The sequence below is a fragment of the Botryllus schlosseri genome, chromosome 8 (genome assembly GCF_051294905.1).
Source record: "Botryllus schlosseri isolate E-star chromosome 8, Bs_hap1, whole genome shotgun sequence".
Taxonomy (NCBI): domain Eukaryota; kingdom Metazoa; phylum Chordata; class Ascidiacea; order Stolidobranchia; family Styelidae; genus Botryllus; species Botryllus schlosseri.
In genome coordinates this window covers 16,224,703-16,249,810 of record NC_137243.1, presented here as the reverse complement: position 1 = coordinate 16,249,810, position 25,108 = coordinate 16,224,703, and the positions used below count along the sequence as shown (strand labels likewise).

General features: G+C 38.9%; 1 protein-coding gene across 2 annotated transcripts; it reads right to left on the bottom strand.

Annotated features, from left to right (window-relative positions):
- Positions 1–10,024: 10,024 nt before the first annotated feature.
- LOC145445094 (EH domain-containing protein 3-like) lies at positions 10,025–24,715 on the bottom strand. 2 transcript variants are annotated; one of them, XM_080323222.1, is made up of 12 exons: positions 24,561–24,715; positions 19,303–19,597; positions 18,710–18,897; positions 18,445–18,651; positions 17,256–17,444; positions 16,600–16,735; positions 15,720–15,811; positions 15,147–15,252; positions 14,202–14,380; positions 13,475–13,661; positions 12,421–12,483; positions 10,025–11,021 (listed from the first exon to the last, which is right to left on the bottom strand). In XM_080323222.1, exons 1-11 carry the CDS (start codon positions 24,612–24,614, stop codon positions 12,464–12,466), a joined length of 1,653 nt encoding a protein of 550 aa, XP_080179348.1. In that variant the 5' UTR covers positions 24,615–24,715; the 3' UTR covers positions 10,025–11,021; positions 12,421–12,463. The 2 variants fall into 2 exon arrangements, with proteins under 2 accessions (XP_080179348.1, XP_080179350.1); XM_080323224.1 differs by lacking the exon at positions 12,421–12,483.
- Positions 24,716–25,108: the final 393 nt, after the last annotated feature.

Genomic DNA, 25,108 nt, shown 5'->3' with positions numbered 1-25,108 from the left:
ATCAACAGATGCATGTTTATGTATATGTATTTACACCAAGCCAGCATGCTGTAAAAGCGTGCACGCAGCTATGTACATTGTGCAGTTACAAAAAACAGATACCTTTTGATATTACGTAAGGTTTTCCCAATTACATTACAGACTACATCGCAGTTACAGCATTCGAGAAATAAGTGTACAATGGGGCTGTTCAAAAACATTTTTTCAAGTTTTCCGGCTACTTCTTAAAATTGTTAGATTGCCTGAAAAATCCAATTTGGCTCAATTCCAACCAGTAGAAAGCAATGCTATGAAAGAGAATTTTAGATTAATTACAAATAGAGATTTTCGAATTTTACCGGCTATCTCATGATATTGTTACATTATGTAAAAATATGATTCATAGCAAATTCCAACTAGAAGAAATGAAGTTATTAGAGTGGAATATGTTAGATATGAAAGAATAGTCGGCTTACTACTAGTATGTAATTATATTATATCAAAGAATTTCACACTAAAATACTTCATTTATTTTCAAATCCAAAATTTTCTCCTATCATATCATTGATTCTACTTTTTAAAATTGAGCCAGATTCAATGTTCTTTTTATGCAACGTAACAATTTCATCAAGTAGCCACCGAGTAAAATAAAAAATAAGTTACTTTTGAACAGTCCTATTCTACAAACATCACGCAGCATTAGCCATTCATTATTACTCACGTGCACAATATGCACATACCTAACAAAACCTCAAATAGACAGAGGTATTGTGTGTTTTCACAGACAGCAGATCACATCAATGATGAGGTGACCTACACTTTAACATTACCAAAGTGGAAAGGAGATCCTCAGATATATCAGAGCGGCATGGCCTTAAAATAGATCCACATCTACTGAATACACGTTCCACTGGTGCACTAGATGCAGGAATTGATAAGCATTTTTGAACCACACTGAAGAGCATAGGATACTCATTCTTTCGAGTCGCCCGAAAATGCAAAGAATCATCGCTTTCAAATCTACACATGAGCTTATCAGTCTCTTCCAAGTACTTGACCATCTGAGTCATTGCGCTGGCTTTAATTGAACTTTGCTTCGACTGTTTGCTTGTATAATTGAAAAGTCTTAAATACTTTGATCGCGGAGGATCTAGTACCTCTTCGTCAGATGATTTTGTACCTTGGCTGGTGATCCTGTATGAATGAGTGTCAGGCTCAGTCATCATCAACTCGATTATTTTCTGCCGCAGTGCATTTCGGGATTGTTCTGAGCAATTTAGATCCATAAGCTAATGGAAAGCAACTTTCGGATCGAACACGCATGATGTGAAGAAGATGGTTTCACCAAGCGGTTTGGGATTACCGATAGGCCAATCCAAAGACTCATCAGTTGTGATCATGTTTACATTTACAAACACTCCTGCAAAACGCTTTAAAATAGAATTTTTCAATGTTTCCACTAATGCGCGCATGTAATTGACAGTGATAGTGTGCCTAATTGCATGGTTGTAGAGTGAGAGGGAGAGCAGGGTTGGTAGTTGGTACTACCCTGATTGGCATTGGGACGCAACAATGCTGTCTGACGAAACGAGAAAGTAGCTCAAGAGCAAAAGAGCAAGATAGCATCATTGCATCCCAATGCCGATCTCCATAACAATGAAAAATTCGAGGCTGATTGTGGGGGTTCCAGGGCTACTAGCGGAATAACATTTATATTTTCGTAATCAGTGCAGAGTCAGCTTTCGATTGATACCCGTTTTACCAAATTTAATGCTCGCCAAGCCGGTCAAAAATGACCTTCAAATTGCCTGTAGCCAAATCGAAATTGTGACGTGAATCAATTTCTGAGGCGTGAGATTTGGTTGTGTTGACATCATATAGGACACTATATGGTACCATCGTCTGTTGTGTTTGCGGCGGCATATCTGATATCAGACGAGTACAACAAAAGCAGTGGTGACAAATAGCGATGTCGGCAGAATTCGTCAGATGTTTTGAACTAGCCATTACGATTCGCAAATTTATTCATCTTCAAGTCATATAAAATAAGCCGAGTCATTGACTTGGGTCGAGTCATGCGTAATGACTCGAGTACAAGTCGAGTCAATCCAAATATTGACTCGAGTCGAGTCGAGTCATTTTCCCATTTCAAGAAAATGACTCGAGTCAAGTCGAGTCACAAAAAAAACGTGACTCGAGTCTGACTCGAGTCGAGTCATGACTCGAGTCATTACAACCCTGGTTTCTTGATACGCTCGAGTTGAGATTCGTACTGTTTTAATATCGGTATTCGTCAGATGGACCCTGGTTTAAGAGAATTCCGCTGGGTAGTACACTTATATCGAGTGTTAAACTCATCGCGACAAGTAAAGGGAAATGAAACCACGAAAACTGAATTTTCAACTAAGTGTGAAACAATAAATTATTTATCTTGCAGAGATATACATGGAAACACGATGTGTCTTATTTGTCGTAGAACAGTTGTCGCAACGAAACGAGGAAGTTTAAAACGATATCGCTGACAGTTTCACCCGGAGTTCAAAGTACGTATGCACCTCATCTTAAGACAAAACGTTTCTACTTACGTGTCAAATCGAGCAATCCATATTTCAAGGCATTGTTAATATTGCCGACAATGTTGTAGAGGCATAGTTGCTGGGAATATTACTAAAGCCAAGAAGTCAGCTTGAGAAATGGGATTTGAGAAAACTTTACCAGCCTGTGCGAATTCCCTGTTTCCGGAATTTGGCAACAATGACAACATTACCTGACAAATCTTGAAGCTACGTTGTCTGATTCAACCGTGTCCAAATGAGTAACGCTAATGTCAGTCAATCTTTCATCCAGGGTTGCAATGACTCGAATCATGACTTTACTCTAGAGTCACGCGGGGCCTACGATAACTTAAGTTATCGTAGGCCCCGAGTCACGATTTTTTGGTGACTCGACTTGACTCGAGTCATTTTTTCAAATGCGTAAAATGACTCGACTCGAGTCAATTTTTGTATTGACTCGACTTGTGCTCGAATCATTGTGCATGACTCGAACCAAGTAATATGACTCGACACTAGGACGGCCAAGACAGAAATTTCATTGTATAACTTCGAATAATAGTAAAGTCACCGCATTATTGGTATTTCCTCTAGCAGTCCTGATATTAGAAAATAGGCCCAAAAACTGTAAAAACTGAGGAAAATTTCTACATTTTGAATGGGAACCATTCTATATCACTCGAGCTGCGAGTTGAAAAAGTGGTTTGAACCGGATTGAACTGAAAACTGAACTGTGAACATAATGACTTGGACTCGGACTCGAGTCAAAACAATATGACTCGGACTCAGTCCTCTACTAGCTGACTTGGACTCGGACTTGACTCGGTGGTGAATTGAAAATGACTCGACTTGACTCGAGTCAAAACTATGAAAGTTAGAATGACTTGTGACTCGGAACCCTGCCTTATTCGCAGTTCTGAAACAAGCTGCTGCGCAGGCTCCTTTAGCCTAGCATCGGACGAATCCACCGACTCCACGGACATTGCATATAGCTCGTATTATGGATGCATTTTCTTAGAGTGGACATTTTCACAGAGTAAATGCTGGCAGGGCAAACGTCTGGAGGGGACAGTTGTTCAGCAATGACGAGCTTCTATCGAGGATCACCCAAAAATATCAATAGTAGCCTACAATCGCATGGTATAGTAGTGCTCTGCGGCACGCAGCACTTTTTCATGTTAAAATGCGGCCCGTTATACATGGGAAGTTGAGAACCCCTGTTGTGCAATATACAATTGTACAATGTACATGCACAAATTGTTCATGTTCGCCTATGTGACATGCCAGAGCATTCAGTCATACGACTAGGGTTGCATTTAAACAAATGGTGTGGCCCGACAAAGGACCACTCCAAGGAAGGGAATGAAAAGGGTTAGAGAACATAAAAATAAAAATGAAGATCGAAAACTGGCATTAAGCCAGTGGTTCCCAACCTTTTTGTCTTCATTCTCCACTCCAGATTTATTCCTATAGTCTTCATTCCCCACTACCCAAAACTATCGTCGTATTTCCATTTAACTTTTTTCATTACGGAGCAGCTATTTGCTTGTTTAAGTACACAAGACACACACCCACATCAGTACGCAGGACAATCGCCTATAAGGCTATAACTGCAACATAAAACGTATTGTGAACCGATACCGGTAACCTTCAAAAGTTAGCGAAAGCGTTATTTCAAGTCATTCTGGTCGTGTTGGATGCGTTTGTGCGCCATCATTGGTTATCCATAGTTAAAATGAGTTTTGTGAACAACACGCAATACAATTTTCGATACATACATTCCAGAGCAGTTAACTGTTAACGGTAATCGCGCATGTGTCTCCGTAAATATGTAGACCAGGTGTGTCAAACATACGGCCCGCGAAGCAATTTTGAGTAAATTGAAACATGCTGATATCATACAGCACACTTGTTACAAATGTTGAGATTTTTGTAGGAAGTGCTTTCTTACTAATCCCTGAAGACAGCACCACCCGACTGCAGGGTTGTGGCTTCACCGTAATTAGCAAGCCCGTGACATTATGACACTCAATTGCGAGAGCAAAAAAAGTACACACTCATTTTAGAGTTTCTGAACAAATGCATCAAAACAAAGTTATTCACAGAAGCGAAAACGCCACTGCGGAACCATTATATGAGGTTTACTAATACCATATATTAGTCATACACAGAGGTGGTCAGTAACGAAGTACTTCTACTTTTTTGAAATACTTAAATAGTTCTCCTCTACTTCTGGTGCTTACTCAAGTAGAACTTTTTTCACTACTTCTACTTCGTAATATTTTCTGAACTACTTACTTACTTTTCGCTATTTTCATTTTGTCAAGTAGAAGTAGTTTAATCCCCTAATAAGAGAGATAGCCTAAGGAAATTCGGGGCTGGTTTCACGTAGTACCTAGGGCTGGGCCCAATGATTCGAGTACTCGAATCTGAATCGAGTATTAATTTTAATGATTCGAGTCGAGTAGTAAAGGGCGATTTTTTCGAGTACTGAAATTGTACGATTCTCGACACTGAATGTTAATTTATCAACGAGAATTATAGTTTCAATACTCATTTTCACTGTTGAAGCCCTGGAACCTTGATTGGCTGTATCGTAGCATACGAAACACGTGGTACAAAGCTACGAAGGTTACTGGACGTAGCACATTTGCGAAGTCATGATTATCCAACAACATCATCACCAAGTGAAATGAAATCGGTATGGTCGAAAAAAATACCAAAGTCTCATTTATGAGACGGATAACAGGCATTAAATTATTTGTGGTGGCATAAGATTTAGATATTTGAATTTTGACGTATTATATCACGCTATGACGTCATAATGGGTGATACTCGATTACTCCACTCGACTCGAAGCATATTACGTGATTCACAATCGAATCACTCTGGTACTCGATTTTGCCCAGCCCTAGTAGTACCATCATTTTATTCTCATAAAAGTCATGTAATACCCAGAATTTTCGTTGTGTTTCGCGCACAGCAGATATGGAGTGACAAATATGTTTTAACGGAAGTATCACTGAATATAATTTAGACAACGTTGTGTGGTTCCGCTCACATCGCATTGTCGCTTATATCAAATATTTCATCACATTAAGTATGCCCCTCCCCCCTAACGTTTGAAACTACCATATCGCTATCTAGAAATTACCTATTATACCTAGCAGCCCATGACCTATCCATATCTGAAAAAGTGGAATTTGACTTTTTTAACGTTAGACCTGTTTTAGCAGACTGCCGTTGAAACTTTGCGAACAAAAGACAAGAAATATATTTTCCGCTTTTTAGAAGTAGTATTTGTATTTTTCCTTCAATTATACGTTGAGTTCTAATTATAGTTTCAGTTCTTTTGTCTGGAGAACACACATGTTGAAGTATAAAAGCAAGTGTAGTAATGCCATTATTTTTGTAACAAGAATACCGGACGCTCTTTAGCGCCCACTAGCGGATTTCAAAATGAGGTATGGGCACGTTGTCGATCAATATGACGTCACGCCAGCAAAGCTTCGTCTATCGAATAGAGGTGGTCAGTGGTCACGACACGATCCGGTTCAGGAGTATGTGGTTGTGTGTTGAAAGTTGTAATTGTAACCAGGGCCGAAGTCACATTTTTTCAACCCCCTCCCGGCCAAACATCTGGTCGTTAATTGACATGAATGAATTATGTTAATATTATTAGTTCATGCATATGTTACTATGTAATTTGATCCTCTCTCCGCTCACATGATCAGAGTTAGCGGTAGAGCCGGTGGATGATGATGACTTCGAAAATGCAAGGAGCGTAATTGTTTGTTTTTGTTTGTTTGTTTTGTGGTATTCATGGTGTTTGTCGACTACTATGGTCGACTACTATGGCCGATATTGTTCATTATTTTTTCGTAACTGCCGACTTATAGCAAGGCCCACCTCTAGGCTTTTTGTAAGACACCGCTTACGCGGATGAGGTGGCGAGGAGGAACCTAGGTAAACCTCCAAGTCGACCTCGGTCGGACTCGAACCCGCAGCCGCGGATTATACCACTGCGCCATCTCGCCACATTACAAGGAGCGTATTTGTACATCGTTAAGCCATGTTTATGTCACACCGATAAGATTATTCATCAGTCTAATGCCGGTGTGCACTACACCACTGAGCTATATAAAAACCGCATATCCGGTTGTCTCCAAGCTTTTATGGTGGCGACTTCTTTTCCAACTTAAAAATGTTCCGTGGCCCAGCCCAAAATTTGGTAAGCTGATTACTAATTAAAGGGCGGAACATTCTCCAGACTCACCGCCTACTTTGGAAGCTGATTACGTTCAACATCTTCACGAACCCCAGAATAAAGGCAAACTACCCCCAGGTTTAGTACCACTATCTTTGAATAAAGCATCCAAACAGCCTAAACCGACTCAATGAATTTACTGTTATTTTGCGATTACAATTATAATAAGACTAATTTCTGTAAATGAATGTTGTTTTCATTTATTTTTGATCGCAGTTTTTGCGAGGGTGCTAGTCCCCATATTAAAACTAATATATTTGACACTAAATCGCGATCAGCGTGAAGAAAAATTTCATGTAAGATAAACCTGCCCAAAAATAATATTGGTTATGTTGATTTAGGACAGGGGTGTCAAACATACGGCCCGCGGGAAACATCCGGACCGCCAAACGATTTCATCCGGCCCGCGACGCCATTCTGGACAATTTCTGTATCATGTCCAGCACATTTCTGACAGATATTAAGATTACTTTTACTAAATAATTCCTCAAGACTAGGGTTACCATACGTCCTCTTTTAAGAGAATTTGTCTTCTTTTTTGACTTTTTTAAAAGTGTCCTCGGAGGACGCCCAAACGTCCTCTTTTTTGAGATTTTGTACTCTTTTTGAGATTCCTGGTTAAATATAGGGCCAAATTCGACTGAGATACAGTAAATCAGCAGTGAAGCAACGCTCCGGCGGGTATTTCGAGAGCTGAGCTGAAAAGTTGACCTTATTATTAGTCAACCGATCACGAGATGGGTAAAATTTACTATTTTCTCAGGATTTTCCTCCAGTTTTGCAAGTCTAAAAATTTTGAAAAAGTGTCCTCTTTTCAGATTTCCAAAATATGGTAACCCTAAAGACAGAAAATGTTGAGTATGCTGATAGGCTACATTTTAATCATCCGACAGTGGTCGTACGGTTTCAATGTAGCCTAATGACCATCAGCAACAAAGTCGCTGCTATTGATATTCAATTCCGAGAAGTGATAGTGCACACTGAGCCCAGAGTTTTGTGGGAAATGGACCTAAACGTAGGTATTCACAGAAATGAAATCCCCAGTTAGAAATCGGTACATGCAGGCTACATGGAGAAAGTAGGCTTAATCGTTACACAAAAGTATATTTAACACATCTGTGGTTCCACTTCATTTTCGCTATTGACTGAAGAGCTACGCTCGGATTCCACAATAAGACGAATCGCGATATAATAAACCAAATTTCCACGTTTACAGTTAAATCTCTGGTATTCCTCTCAGCGCATACACTGGACTATTTACCAGATTACGACTAAACAAAGCCACCATAGCAATATGCCAGCGTATATAATCGTTTAAGTCACGGTTTTAGCAAATTACATAGCTGTATTCAATCGACCAATCATCATCATTTTGCCAATTCATTTGTTTACGAATAAAGGTGTTGATAGATTAGAACCCGTTGATCATGGATTTATAGAACTTCTAGCGCTAGTACTTGAAATCCCTGCCTTTGAAGCATAGGCTGTATAATTTATTTTGAGTATTCAAGTGAACAACGCAGGCATGGATTTTGAGGTAACATTTTGGAATAATGTGGCTGGTCCAACCAGCGAGCGATTTGGAGGTCTGAATCCGCCCTACGACGCTACTTGAGTTTGACAGAATCGAGGTATCGACTCTAAAAATACCTGGCGGACCGGCAGGATAGTCGCCGCGAACTGGCACCGGTTCGGGGACCGGCGGTTGATAACCACTGCACGAAATGGTATCCGTAACTACGGCCACGAAAATATGGTTACCCGAAATTGCTGGCAATATTATAGGGTTACCATATTTTTGAAATATGAAAAGAAAAGTGAAATATGAAAAGTGGTAAATTTCTCTCGACTTTGTGGTTGGTTGACTAAAAAAGGTCAATTTTTCCGACTCGGCTCCATAAATACACACTTTTGTTGAATTCTTCGTTGAAAAAAATATGTCCAACTTTCTGGCTCGTCTCCCGAAATATAGCCGCCGGAGCGTAACTTCAGTGCTTATTTTATGTATCTCAGTCGAAGTTTACCCTATATTTAACCAATATTCTAAAAAAAGAGGACAAAATATCAAAGAAGAGGACACTTGGGCGTGCTCCGAGGACACTTTAAAAAAAGACGACGTATGGTAACCCTATATTAGCTTTATGGTCGCGAAAAAGGTCCACATTTCATCGGCTCTGACCAAATCTTCTATGCGTATTAAGTCATAAGGAGTGGTCGATAACTCGACTCTGATTCCTCAACTTGGGATCGAATCACGCTGGTAAAACCTACTTGATTTTGCCCACCCTTACACACAAATACGTGGAATATGTCTGAATTCATCAAGACATTGCGTGATTCGCGTTTTGCGCGTAAGCAGAACTGTTAAATTAATAATAGCTAAGATAAAACTTTCATCACCTTGCAGTTACTACTTTTCTAAACTCAATATCATCTCTTTGCCCCGAATATTTCAATGACTTCTTTACCTCGGAATCAAAAGCGCACAAGTAGGCTACAACACACGCGCGTCCACGTCGCCCAAATATCATATGATCGACCGAAAAGATCACCGCTCTATCAAATATTCCGGACGTGATGTGTGGAACAGTATCCCGCCGGCCACATTCAAGTCGAAATACAAGCAATTACTACTAAATGAATACTAGTCCACCTTCAAGATTACCAGACCACGACCTGACCTATCGATCTCGCCTGCCATGAAATATCACTCCATTTCATGTCGCTTGCTTTTTTCTATACTATCTTATTCACTTTTCATTCAGTGTGCAGTGCATGCCTTCTCTTTACATCGCCCAGGCCAAGGTGGGTGCCTGATTCCATAGACTACTCCAAGTCGCTTCGACATCTTCCTATCTTTTAATTGTATCGCATTTTTGTGGTGTATCGAACTGATAAAAATTGCTAATAAACCAATGATGATGATTTTACCGAGAGATATATATTTTTCGCCTGCACCATCGAGATGCTTGAACGACCGTCAGCTCACCTAGCCTGCATCCCCGTTTTTTTTTCTCGATGCTATACGTGGATGCTGAGCGCCTAGCAGCGGATACTAGTTTGAGTCTCTGGTCCGACTCGGCTGGGGATCGAACCCACGAACTACTGCTCAAGAAGTCAGACGCATCACCCTTACACTATCACTAACACGCTAATCATCAGAGGAATCACAGATACTATTCGCAACTTGGTGGAGTACAAATGACCAACAATTCAGCACACCCCGTCTTCAGAACTGTCATGTTAGTTTTCGAAAAATGTTCGCACAAAATAAACCAACAAGGAGGTTTCTCGATGCAAAACCACAGATGCCCATATCACCAAACAGTACAATTCGTCTCAAAACGATGAGTAGTAAGTTTGATATTGCTGATATGTTAAAGGGATTGCAAAAGATTCAAGTACAATACATGTAGGAGCCCAGACTCGCGTAGTTGCTTAGGAATCGAATACATTCCTTCTAAACTGATACAGGACACAAAACAATCATCAAATCTCATAGATCTGTTTCATAGAAACGTCTACTAAGCAGCAAGTGGACTAACTCTAATTCCCTACGTACAGCACACTCTACAACAAAGGCCCACATTACATGCAAGGTGCAGATCTGACTCGGGCATATTAACCTGTTGCTAATAAAGTTAGCAACTGTTATTTGTATAGGTGTACAAATGTGTGATGTTACTGAAAACCGTAGCTAGGAGACATAATGGATACGTAAAATTGCTAAAGCCTTCAACACTAAACAGGTGCTAGCACAGAACGAACCATGGTCAACTCACAATATGGCAACATGCCGTCGACATCATCAAGTTATTAATTCACAACATTTGTCCATCATATATCTTTTAGGGCCACAAATGTTGAGCACATCTCTTGAACTGAGGTTTCAGCGTCAACAGTAATGCGACTGCATGCGACATTAATTTTGCACATAGCAAGATTAACGAATACACTTCCAAAACTGAATCTACTTTACAATGTACGAGCAAAGCTCCTGCATCCAAATTGTTAAAAGACATATAGATATATTACACTTGAAGTTAATGAAATGAAAAATATGCGACGAATAATAATTTAAATCTTCACGTCCGTTTAGCCGCTCCATAGAGTCCGGTTTAGAATTTAGAAAACGACGATGATGAAGACGCAATATTTTTTACATCTTTCACACCAGACGTCGTCTCTTGTCTTGATTGACAATCAGTCAGTTCCGTTTGGCTCTGAAATACATTAAAATACGCATGAATGAGAAATTGCGTACTATAAAGGGTTCGAATTTTGTGGAGAGGACAACGCAGGCAAGCAAGTTACGGATTTTGGACGAAGGGAAACATAAAATGAGCTATAAAAAATATTATAATAATAATAGCACAGGCGTGGATGGGTAGTGACAAAGTTTCCCATCGGTACTCTAGTAGATTTTTCTATACTTCTTCAGTGATTGCCAATCCCGACCACAGACAAATAACGAATGTTCCACGACGTGTCATCCCTAACTTGTTAGTGAAGCACCTTAGGACAGTAAGTTGAAACTGTCCTATTTGATGTAGAATTGGATATCAATATTTTGCCGCGTGTTCAAGTAAAAATTCACAGCGTTACTTCTATTCAAAAGTATACTTGACTACTTTTACGAGCTGCATGTGCCATAAACATATAGGAAGCAGGCAGAATTGTGTGCAGTGCCAGACATTGGCAATGCATATGGGACTGAGAAATCCCAAACTTTCAAATTCGAACATTCCAACTACAGGATGGGTACGTGACATGTCCAGACACGTAATTAACCAGCAAAAAATGAGGGATTATCGAATAAAAATGGAATTTTTGTGACGTTATAATGAAAACACACATTGGGATTTACTAAAGGACAAGATGCACCAAGTGTGAGGCAGAGAAGTTTCATATTAAGTAGACTAAAAAAAAAGCAAAAAAGCAACAGAGTTTTGCTACGGAATAACAAACCAAATATTGATGACAAAATTGCAGAAAAACAAGTGCCCCCATTTCATCAAATGTATACCACATTTAATAGTTTTTGTCTGTTGTTTCATCGGTGTGGGTTTTGTATTTATCCTATTTCATCGGTGTGGGTTTTGTATTTATCCTATATCATTCTTTGCTTTTTTCCGGCCGCCAACTACAACTGAACAGCACTAAACACCTCTTTCAAGGTAATTCACAAGATATTGATTGTAATAATTGGTGGTTGAGGTCCAAAATCGAAACCCCGTTCTTCTAAAATGCCAATTCTATCTCCTATTTTTATAAGCTCATTTGTAATTTAACGCAAATTAACACGATGACACTTCCCAAAGTGAAGCCATGCATTTCTGAACTGGTATGTGAAAGGGAACGCGACTCCTTGACACAGAAAATAAAATAATCGCGTTTGAAAAGGGGGCACCTCACCCCCTGGTTACGAGCTTGGACACATCGTTACCACAATTTTTCTGGCTCGCTCGATACCAGTCACTTTATTCCAGCTAAAAAAATGACTGCAATCGCATCTTCACATCAAAACACACACATCGAAACAGAAGGGTAGAGCAAAAAGAAATAGGCTTCTCAACGAAGCGATTAGTGATTACATTTTCATGCAAGGTACGAGAGACTTACCTCAAGGCAAAATTTCAATGTTCTATCTTTGATACGTAGATGCTCAAAATGGATTTCGAGGCTCTATTAGACAAAGCATGCAATCAGTATGCAGCAGTCCCGCAAGCGATGCACGTTTTCACATGCAGTAATGTGATCAAATGCGCACTGCTAATGAGACGCTGTCTTCCTTAATGAACGGGACCATCATATATCGAGCCTAAGTCACTTAATCACATACTAACGTTGGAGAAGATAATCCAACTATAACTGTTAGTAAGTGACACCAATGAGTTCGAAATGCACCGGTTTACATAAGTAGTAGAAAATTATGCCAAACAGGTGTCGTCAAGAGCATCCTATAGTTGGCAACTGATGGCGCAATATGTCTTTCCAAGTTTCATTTTTGTGTTCAGCGGAAATAATTTCAGGACTGTACTAAACAGTCTTAAATTACATCACAAATTAGTAGAACATGGAAAAAGCATTAGAGCCTATGGCGTTGATACAAAGATAAATCTAAAGACAAAATATACAACGCAATAGTACGTGTTTATATAATGTCTTCAGTAAGATGAAGTGGAAAATTGACATTGTTCGCACAGCGCAAGGCATGTACTGAACATGCATCAACTCTAGCACCAAATTTTGACTTCGTAACATAATGTTATGTTGAGTTCAAGCATTGGTTAGTTGAGTGGGAATGTGCGATATCTGCATCCTGTATCCTAGCCTGTATTTATTAGTTATATGTGAATGCACCGATTAGAATGTTACTGCAGATGGAATAATAACTGCACACTTTCAAAGTTTGAAGTTCTGGTTAGAGATACATGACACGTTAACATGATAGTATACAAATGAAGATAGCGTTACAAGATAGACAAAGAAATTTGAGATTCAATTTTCTGAGATGAGAGATTTCAATTTCAGAATTAATCATATTCGATTCCAACATCATATTGCGACAAGGTCAATCAGGGTGACGGTCATCAAAAATTCAAATCGATTTTGCAACTCAATTACCAAAACAACTCGTATATCGGCGCAGTGACGAAACGTAGGTCACACTCACTTCTCTGGCTCGGCGGTATTAGATGCTCTGGTAGTTTGTCGGGGAGGTCGTGTCCATCACATTTTAATTGTATCAAATGCATGCTCAATGCGAATTCCTCGTCGGTGAGGGCGCCGTCTTTATCCCAATCGGCAAGCTTCCAAATTTTGCTCAGGATGGTGTTGTTCAGCTTTGACTTTTCCATTATCTTGGAAACAAACACGAGCAGGAATAATAACTCTCAGTATTTTCAACAAAATCACCGACTACTTTAAAAATCAATAAACTTGCACTCTGGTATACAGACAACATGTAAAATTTGCAACTCTGGTATTCCAAATAGATTGCATATGTTGACAATAAAAAAACTAAAGATCATTGTCAGGTCTGGATAATATGGGTTGTTTGTAAAGTAAAAGGCAGACTCATCAGAAAGTTGGTTTCAACCTAAAACAAATTTAGTTCTAATCGGAACCGACCAATAATCAAATGACTTTTTAGCAATGTACAAATTTCATTTCAACACTGTGAGCCAGCACATACATACTAATATAGGGTGCTTTAGAAATATCAGCAAGTTATTTCCGAAACAAATCCTAGAACTTTGCAGACGACTGTTCTGAAAATGTAGAGGTGCAAAGTCGAAAAGTGATGGCCATTGCTAGAGATTGCAAAAATGTGGGCTATCCGAAATGGCTTAAAATTTCACTAGCTAGACGAGCTAACATTGCTCAAACATCAATCTTACCGGCTTGGCAGCACTGCCCTTAATCTTCCCGTTGATCGGTTTCAGTGACTGGAATATCTCGTCGTATTTTGGCTTATCTTGTTCCACGACCCAGTCATCCCCACCGTCGACACCCATGTTGATGCCTTCGCCCCACTTTTCGCTGAACGGATTGTCTTTGCTACTGGTGAACGCCCCGCCTGCAACAATGGGTACAAAAATGTTATCTACCTGGATGGACTTCACAACATAATGCAACCATAGTAGGAATAGTCAATCACTCAGTAACACAAATAATAAGACATGAATTTTCTGTTGGCAATAAAGTAAAATAATCCTACACGGCCATCGTACAATCTGCGCACCATAACTTCTCAGCCCCAAAGCGCCCCCAGCTGTGAGACGGAATTGGCTGTTGATAAATATTGAATACAATAAGTTTTACACAAAGGAAAAACCGCTTGTCTATAGAAGGGCAATTATGTACACGCTACAAGAGATTACCAAACAGTGATTCATCCAGAACAAAGACCATTAATTGCAAAGGTTAAAAACCACCATGTTCCAAAAGCATGGGACAACACAACACATCACCTCGACTACGTCTTGAAAATAAAGTGAAGTAAAAATTTATATCCCTCACAGTGAGCCACGATTATGAATCACATGGATGGACAGCACATCGCATCTTGCAAGTATTTGCACACCCCGCAATCTAAAAGGCCTGCATGATTCATACTCTACAATGTCTGCATACATCGGAGAGTCATAGAAAAACACAGCATGGTTCGCTGTGACGCCGACCAAGAAACTAATCAAGGACGCACATCACCGATTGATGTGCGAAAGCATAACGTTACAAGCAATAACGCAATCGACCGAAACTCGCCAAAGTGCGGTTAAAGTATCTAGAAACCGTGTCGTTAACGAACGTGTATTTCCTGGTTTTGAATTTCGTAACCGTACCTTTCACCTGAGGCCCGTCTTCCCTCACTTTCTGAGCGGCGACGGCTTCCTCCCGCTGGATCAGCTTCATCAGTTCCGCGATATCCTTGGCGAGCATTTCATCGACCTGCACAGTAAGGAAAATGTCAGATCCTCCTCACAGAAATACAATCGAGTGCAGAAAAGTGTAAACCACAATGAATCCAATGGAAGGACAGTATTACCAGCAGGATTACATAATCTTGAAGATGCACTTTGTTATAGGCCCTAAGTTATAACTGGAAATATGCGAAGAATGTCTAATATGCAGCAGGCCCACACTTACCATTTATCTTACCAGGGGCCAACAAAAGGCTTATGGAGTTTAAAATACCCTATTTGCATAAATATTATCATCATCTTACATGCTCATACGTAAACATGACATTCACAGGAAGTTTATTAATGTATCTCGGCGAACCCTCCAAGCCTATTATATTCACATATGCGGTATATTTGGTGATGTAAATAATAAAATATTGTAGACAAGCACCTCAAGATCAAGAGGTGCTGCACTAGATGTCCATATAAAGGCATGAAATGCTATAAAAATACCTTTTTAATCATTGATTCATTCAGCGATCTGAACTTTGAGAAATCAGCTTTCTTAAGATTATTACGCATCTCGGTGACATTCGGGAAATCGCCTGAAACACATAGATCACAACAACTCTGGCATATGATAATATAAATGTACAGAATATGCGATGTCACAGATAGTAACATGATACACAATAGAACAACGACGTTTTTCGAAGCAACACCAGCAGACAAAATATATTTCACTAACTGGTAGTTTCTAAATGCTCCATCAAAATGCAACATGCCACAGACACCAAAACATACATCCCATTTAACTCTATAATATTGCTACTAAGACACTAATATAAGAGATATTAACATATGTCTTAACTATATTATAAAATATGCCCGGCAGTAAGACGAAAATAATGGTGGTATATTACATAACACACAGCACAGCCTTTTACTGGCACCCTGACACTAAACCTAATCCCATTCTACCACCACTGAACACCAAAAATTCTCCCAAACGGAAAATATGTTTTCATACATCTGTACTATCCTAAATCGGACAACCAAGATTTATGTTATTCACACTGAACTATTGATAGGAAGAAATCATCTCAGTGCTGCCATGAAGACAAAACAGCTTGTAGGAAAAATATGCATTCGCTAGATAGCTACAGAATGTATCTATCGACGAGAAATGACAAGACAAGATGGAATCCTCCATGTAAAATACATGAGTTGCCCTACTGCCACACCATGCTTTGCAACATGATATCAAAGAATAATGCTTACCACGTCCTGAAATAGAAAGAAAGGAAGAAGTTGAAAAGAAAAGTACATAGAGCAAGACAGATTTTTCTTTTCGCACACCGGTAAACCGCGTCGCACAACAAGACCGTCTCACCAAGAGGAATCTTGTATTTGTCGGCGAGGAGTTGAAATATCTTGTCGAGATCGGCGATCAATTTATTCTTTGCTTTTTCTTTTCCAAACATGCTCGGCATGTTTTCGTGAATGTGACTGATGATATATGCATTCACCTACGATGGAAACACAAATCCCCAAATTTGCATGTATGATAATTTAGTTCCAGCAAAAAATCCAGTAGCCATTGAATCAAGCCCACTGCTACAGCACAGACTTGGACAACTAGATAATTCTAGTTATCTAATTTCACTAAATTAGAGCGAAATGCCATTAATCTAATTCTTACCTAATTTGGAAAAGCTGAAAATTTTCTAGTTGTCTAATTTCACTAAATTTGAGCAAAATGCCAGTGATCTAATTCTAATCTAATTTGGAAAAGATGAAAATTTTCTAGTTGTCCAAGTCTGCTACAGCATTAGTAGTAGTGCTACAATATCTGTCATCTTAGGATCTACAAATCCACCCATCAGCACTAATGACTTTTTGAGACTTATTTAGAAATCTATATAAACCTAACTAGGCAGTGAGAAAAGTGTACGAACACAAATACAAACGATTAATAATGGCACTAATAGGCAATTCAATGTGCGGAATTTTACATGCATTAGTCGGCATTGAGACCAGTGGACTCACTTTGGCAAGTCTCGCCCTTTTAATTAGATCATTCAACTTTCGAAGTGCCGCGTTCCTCGGCAGACTTTGTATGTCCTCGAATAAATCATACTTTTCCTTCTCGAACAGCGCCCGGTTTTCCGCATAGTTCAGAGGCTCGTCCCAAAAGGAACCGATGTAGACTCTCACTACTTCTGGGGTTGTGATCACCTAAAACGAACAAACGAATAACTACAGATTCCCAAAAGAACGTGGGCGATCAAGGAAAATTATATCAAAACAGTTCTAAGATCAACCCTACTGCATTCTAAACATCCATTTCTCCCAGTGAGGCAAGGGCAAAGATCATTATCTTTTTAAAATATGCACTAGTGGAAAACTGCTGCAAAGTCAGCCTGAATGGCCAATGTTGAGCTAGAAAAAACACGCAAGGTAGATCGTCCAGATGGGCGATGACCAGCGACCACAAACATCAAATGTATACTGCTATTTGTATTCTTAACACAGTTAACAAATCCTTTTATATGAGACAATAAAAAAGGCCACCAGTTGAGTGTAGCAATATTGGATTGTGTAGTTCCACGCTCTCCAGTACATAGGTATCTAATTTAATTTATAAGCAATAAGATGGCATAACATATTCAACAGTCAGAAGACAAATAGAAAATTGCGTAATGAGTGCAACACTGATCTGGGTGTCATAATAAAGCACTACGAAAGCGCACTAAACAAAGACAATATACGCTTTGGAGAGGCTATATATATATAGAACCATTACTTACCCGATCACATGATCACATTATGAAAGTTCTGGTATTAGCTACGCCTCACATCAGTTCAGCGTGACTCATACGGCATTCATATTACAAGGATACTTTACCCAATGTTTTCGAAATATGTGGCACTTGTATAATAGATTAGGCTATAAAATGACCAATAAGTTGTCACAGAAGCATCATTGTATGGAAATATGTATCAAATGAGCACCACGAGATGGTCTATGTAGGCCAAACATTATCTGGTGAACATTATCACCAGATTGTGTAAAAGACTTCACACCATAGCGCCAATACAATGGAGTGAAAATCATACTAAAACAACCCAAGCCCTCTTGCTGAAACTACCGCAGAGTGTGATTGTAAGAGCCCGTGGAAAGTAGCCTTGTAATATAGTAAATGCCTAGAGAAATAGGAATAGCCTTAAACCTTACCTTCCCGAGGGACCACATAAGAGCACCATACACCCTCATCAGCTGCTGTGTGTTGACCTGATCAGATTTGTTGAGCACGACTCGGATTTTTGAGTCGTAAGCTTTAACGGCGTTGATCGCTTGGTGAAATTCGTCAGAAATATCCAATTTGTGGGCGTCGAAAAGCAAAATTATCCGGTCAACCCGTTCCGCAAACCATGCTAATACCTAAAAAATCACGACATTAAAAGTGATTATAGCGGCGAGTAGTCTGAAATCTCCATACTTTATCAAATTCGTAGCCTCGATTAACCCGCTGCTTCTCTCCGGAAAGAATACCAGGCGTGTCCACGATGGTAATGCTGTTCAGTACTTCGTTGTTCATTTGCGAGCACTGGAGTCTTGACAGAAACGCATTTCCGAACGAAGATAACGCTCTGAATGGCTTGCTTTTATCGATGACCAAAGCATTCCCTGAAGATAGCACACTTATGTGAGCATGCAAATAAACAGACTAATCACTAGGCAGCTTCACCAACTACGATCAGGCTCGCCTCCTAAACTTATACAGCTATTTTGTAGACATATTGCATTGCTTGCCTTGATAAATATAGCATAATAAGCAAGGGGTGCGTGCTAAGTGTCTTTGTCAGTACTGTTACAGAGCAAAAAAGCTTCACTACAATGAAAATTCAATATAATGGCACCGTGATGCTAGGTGGAACAAATCAAATAAAGGAATTCGGTTAAATCTTGAGAAACGTGGCAGCCTCCTCACAAATTATTACAACAATATAAACCCAATGACAACGATCAGAAGAAGTTTGAAATAATGTTCGGTTACAATAGCTCAACTCAATAACAGTCCCAGACACGTACCTGGAATAACCCCCTCGTTCATGGTGCCGTCTTTATCCGTATCACCTTTCATAATAGCAATGAAACAATCTGTCGTGGGTTCGGGCCCGATCCTCATCCCCGGGAATTCCTGATCCAAGAGATATCTGATGAAAGTAGTTTTTCCCGTCGAGTACTGCCCAACCAGTAACACCATAGGCTTCGAATCAAAGTCCGCATCGTCTAGCGGTGGCGAATGGAAGTCGTGGAACTTGTAGGCCTCTTCCAACTGACGCAGTCTTGTTTTGTACAATTTTTTCAGTCCTAGCGACACATCCTAAAATGACAATGTAGCATTGGCGTTAGGAGAATAAAAGCGTGTTGGATATGAACGAGACATCAAACATAAACACTAGATTCAAGAATTTTCAAGATAATAGAGCTGATAAGGCGATCCTGACCTCCGATCAAAATCAGGATAAAATGATTACCTCAAACACAACAGAATGCCTGACCCTTCACATCAGTCAAGTCACGTATCATTGTATCATCTAAGATGAATTGATTTGATCACAAGCACAGTGAGTGAAAAAAAGAAAAATTTGAATTTCAAAAAGTGCTATTGATATTTCATCCCAAATCTCAAATGAATTACTTCTATCATGATTTCAGGTTTTTGCACCCGCTAGTAGCCATGCAATTTCACCAAACGAGCCAAAATTAGCTAATTTTGTCATACCTAGATAACCGCTTATGCTAGAAAGCCAGTTTTGGGCATAAAATCCGCGGAAGGCATATGTTTTCATCTCAATTCCATAGAACTTCGTCTTGAAAATGTACAGAAAAAAAGTTACAAGCAAATTATTGATTTTTCAAGTAAAATTGAGCCTTGACACAGTGTAATGATCGATCTTGTGATTGTGAATCACACTCATCAGTTACAACTGCTTTTAAAAACTTACTCGACAAAATTAAGTCCCCTTTTTAGTATGAATACAGCTCAGTTTGCAAATACTCAATGTTATAACTGCATGTGAAGGCGATCTCTCGATATCGATTCAACCATCAATAGACTTCTTGCCAGCATGTTGTAGGGTTTGTATTCACACAATATCATACTGAAAACACAAACCTACAATTCCACATTGAAAACATAACCTGCTTTCAGTAATAAACAGACATTGAAATTATGTTTGGTATTGAACGATTTCATCTGCTTTCGTGAGTCAAGTTTTTGTCTGACGAGACCATCTCAGCATTCACATCCAGCCACACAATATCGTAGAAATGGTTAGCAACATCAATAATGGAATTGTGCATTTTTATTTCAAACAACAACAGAAAATATACCTCCTTGCAGAATTGTGAGAGAATTCAGGTTTGTTGATGGATCAGTGATCCATTGGATCACTCTGTCACACATGCAACATTAGTATTCTACATGCGAGAGTTGACCATTATACAGTAGGCTATAGTCTTATAGACAATTTCTGCACATTTGAATAGAGATGCTATTCCTCCGCTCTGAATTTCAAAGCCCTAATAAAACAACCAGGTTCCATAAAACTCTTAGACATGTTCATGTTGTTTAAAAAGTAAATACCAATGCAAATTTTTAAAGATGTGTAAGTAGAAATAGGCCTACCGGTACTCATTTTTTTAGATCTATTTATCGGTCTGGCAAGTGAAATTGCATGGTGCAATGCCGGCCCGCACCCATTACAGCAGATCCTTATTGAAAGTAGTTGGGAAGCCGCTGCAGTAAAATTATTCTAGACCGTTAGTGTATAATATTGTAAATAACATTTTACCGTACCTATTTACGCTATGTCTTGCATTGGCAAATATCAATAAACTTGCAATCAGGCAGGGCAATAAACGGAATGGGCTACAGTTGACTACATCACTTGACAAAGTTACACTCATTATGCCAGTCACACCTGTCATATATATTTCATCAATTGTCAAATCAGGTGTCAGTCATTCAGTTGGTATCGATACACAGCGCCTGTTCACACGCCATCACCTTCACAAAATGAGGGAAGTTTTAAAAAAGTACAAACGCGTAATCTAGCTGACGGGCTTGATCAAATCAAAAGTGAAATTTTCACAAAATTCCTATAATTTCGTAAGAATATGAGGATCAGTCATGCATGAAATATTGCAAGCTCTCTAGCCAAGTGTGTTCCGCACATTATAAAAATATGATTCATCAGCAGCTTTGTTTTTTGTGCTTTGATGACTCAGCAGTATTGACTTGATCAGGCCACTGCTACTTGAAGGATGGACAAATTGGCAAACCAATTGCACTTTATCAATAATAGAGATTCCATTCAAGTATGAAACATGAGAATATCCTAATAGTCTAATACCTAAATATCAATATACTAACTAATGACTTGACTGGAGTATATTCTCTCCGGCTGGTACCTATGTTATGCATATATTAGAGAGTTGATTGAGACTCAACACTTTTTTCTGAATAATATTTTGACACAATACCAGCATGAATCAATAGTAATTTTGTGACCTAATAAAATGTCAAAGCGTAATACTGACAGTTTGGCACTGATTTTCAAAAAACCAATTCAAGATAGATAGTGATCAATTCTTTACCACTGTACGAACAGCAATACCTTACTGTAACATCGCGTGAAATAGGGTACACGGAGTCAGATATCACTAGTTTAACTTTTACTATGTGATATTTCATTGATTGTAAATCATGCACTTTTAGATGATAGCCTACAATAGGTATTTATCACAAATATACTCTTTTCTTTAATATAACAAATGTTTGGGGGCAGAAATAACCCAATTTTAACAAATCACAATACCTTTCCATACCAGTATAGAAATTTATCAAGGATGATGAAATTCCGAGTGTTCAAAAGATTCTGATTTACCGCATTATTTTATAACGATGCCCCTGAACCGTATTATTTCGTTCAAATTTAACCTGTTTAGTTTTTCCAGGGTGGTGGAAGTATTCAATAGTATTCGTGTCAATGATAGGGTGCCACAGGTGAGAAAGGTTAGGAGCCACTCGCCTAGTGTAGCATGGTTGGTAATATTGTGCCGAGAATTATTATTATTATTATTATTATTATTATTATTATTATTATGCCAAATCCTATTAATGAAGGTTTTCTATTCGTTTTTGATGCTTCTATTTCAGGAGTCAACCAGCTTGTAAGAAAAGTATTAAAAAGAAATGGTGAAACTAAGCTGGATATGCTGTAAAACCAAGAGCTAAGGTTTACCAAAAATAGGCCTACTTTGGTCAAATAAGAGTGGTAGCCTGCAAGGGAACAGTAATGTAACAATGACTAACACTGTGTGTTTACTCAGCAAAGTATGTTGTCAGGGTGTGGACTATATGGAATTTCTGTAACTGTGAACCTCCTTATAGATTCTCAATTCGCCCAGACCCAGACAGTTCCAATGGCTATCCACTTTTAAGTCTAAATTATCTTATAATGAAATTTAAAAATTCTCAGGTTTGATTTGAGATAGATTTAGGATATTGGTAATTTCCTCGTCCTTGGGTTATTCTCAACACTTATGCATTCCGGTTTGTGATTTCTCGAAGTTGAAATCCTTCAGCTCAAATCCAAGAATTTCAGTGGATCTGGCCGAATCTTCACACAATATTTGAATGCCTGCGTTGACAGGAAATCAGTCAAGTGACTAATAAATTTTTATCAAGTAGAGGTAAAAGTTGAAATACATGGCTTCAATGTACGTTGCAGGTACAGCCTGTATTCTGCGACCTAGTTGTCATATTTCCACCCTCCATTTCAATCAATCGATACGATGTAGGAATGCCTCCAAAAACCCAAGGGTTACACCTTCACCGATAGTAATATGATTCCATATTTTCTGCTTATCTTGCCTATAATGAAAAACACAATTTCTGAAATTGTAAACTAAATGATGCAATCATTCTATACAAAGGCTAAATGAATATCTCACTGCCATACTTCGAAATACCAAACAATATGCGAAACGAGACTATGAATCCAAGGATGTAATAGACGATGTAACGTATGAACGGAAATGATATAATAGTGATAAATGATCCCTAACTCGGAAATATATATACTGCTTCTAATATTACAGTTTGCAATACAGGAATCACATTTACACTGTCATCTGTACAAACTTGAGCTCTTAATCATGTCTCGGGTCTAACCAAGGAAGGAATTAAACATAGTAAACTTGGTAGAGAGCACATGAACAGGGCGCAACAGGTGTTTTTATTCAACTCAACACACATCTGACAATTGAATTTTCGTAGGAATTAGCTATAAATTTAAACACCAGCTTAAAAACAGTAATCTGTCATACAGTAGGCTAGTGTCATTACTTTCAGAAAGTGTTAACGATCTCCAACATGTGGTTAAGCATTCAAGTCTATTGGCTCATAGCTTCAAAATTCATATTGTTATGCCTGGTGACAAGATGATCCCTCAATCTCCCTCATTACAGCTCAGCTACACCCTATTCCAATTCTTATTTTGGCATATAAACTGGAATCCCAGTATGCTGCATGTGATGACTCAAATTAAACCACATAATAATCTCTGACAAGTTTCAACAATGCACCTTGATGTCGTAGGCTAATTAAGCATCCATCAAACAGCGAACAGTCAGCTTTAAGACATTTTACACACAATGTGCACGAGATATAAATAATATACTTATTAAGGCCTATATCATCAGGTCAATTCTATGCTGTTTTCATAAACTTCAAATTCTGCTGCATCACATCACTCTGAAATTAAACCGAGCAATATAGGTTATAATAATACCAATACATATTACGGTATCCTTCTCTAATACACTTTACATAAGACTATCACTATGTCATGACCCACTGGAATCTCGGTACATTTTCTGCAATCACTCGTGTATGTGATGGTGGCCTCGTCGGCCTGCATTATATGCCTATATAGGCCTGCATATCATATCAGAATAATGGGCAAGATTTTTTCAAGATCTGGCAACTAAACCTTATATATACACAAAATTGGAGATAACACAGCAATTATAGTCGCTAGTGATCCCGAACACATTTTTCAGTCAGCTAGATAAGACCTCTCTTGGCGCGACTCGTGAGCATGACACTGATGCATATGCAATCGGCAGAAATGCAAATTTTATGCTGGATAGCATGCACATTATATGTTCAATAATAATCAGCACTCACAAGTCACAATCATAAATTTGCAAGCAATAAAGTCAATGACATCAATTATTTACAATTTTACAAGAAAAAGCAAAATTCAATGACATACCTGAAAAATTTCCGGCTCTCTTTCCTTACTCTCCTTTCTCAGCCAACTCAGCATTTCGGTCAAATTGAAATCAATCCAGTTGTACCACAACTATAATCAAGGACAATTATTTTGAGAAATTTAACAGATTTACTGAACGTAGTATAAGAAGTCTGTAGATTAGACGAATAGATACAGGCCTACCCTTACCCTACCTATATACCCCAAGTCGTAGGACTATCAATGCAATGCTATCATCACCATCGTCATCGTCAGTTCAAAACAACACAAAATTGCGATACAATGAAAAGATACCCGGTAGGAAAGAGCATACGTTGGTTCAAGTAAGTTGTAACACTAGAAACATAAAGAATACCATCTCGCACGCACAATAAGTATGATAACTGAGAGGAGGAAATGCGAAAGAGGGATTTCCTACGAAGATGCTTCTGCCACTGCGGCAAAACCAAAACACTAAGCAGCCTCGCCCGGTATCTGCCAACGACTGTGGCGAGCTCTCATGACATGACGTAAGATGAAGTTAACTTTTCTGCGGACACGGACCAGAA

Bases quoted from the DNA above. Each gene is read 5' to 3' on its own strand.
- LOC145445094 (XM_080323222.1), bottom strand. From the start codon at position 24,614: ATGCTGAGTTGGCTGAGAAAGGAGAGTAAGGAAAGAGAGCCGGAAATT. The intron at 17,445-18,444 runs GTAAGGTTTAAG...TGTTCGTTTTAG, and splicing joins TTATGTGGTCCCTCGGGAAG to GTGATCACAACCCCAGAAGT. The intron at 15,253-15,719 runs GTATTTTTATAG...CTTACTGTGCAG, and splicing joins ATGAATCAATGATTAAAAAG to GTCGATGAAATGCTCGCCAA.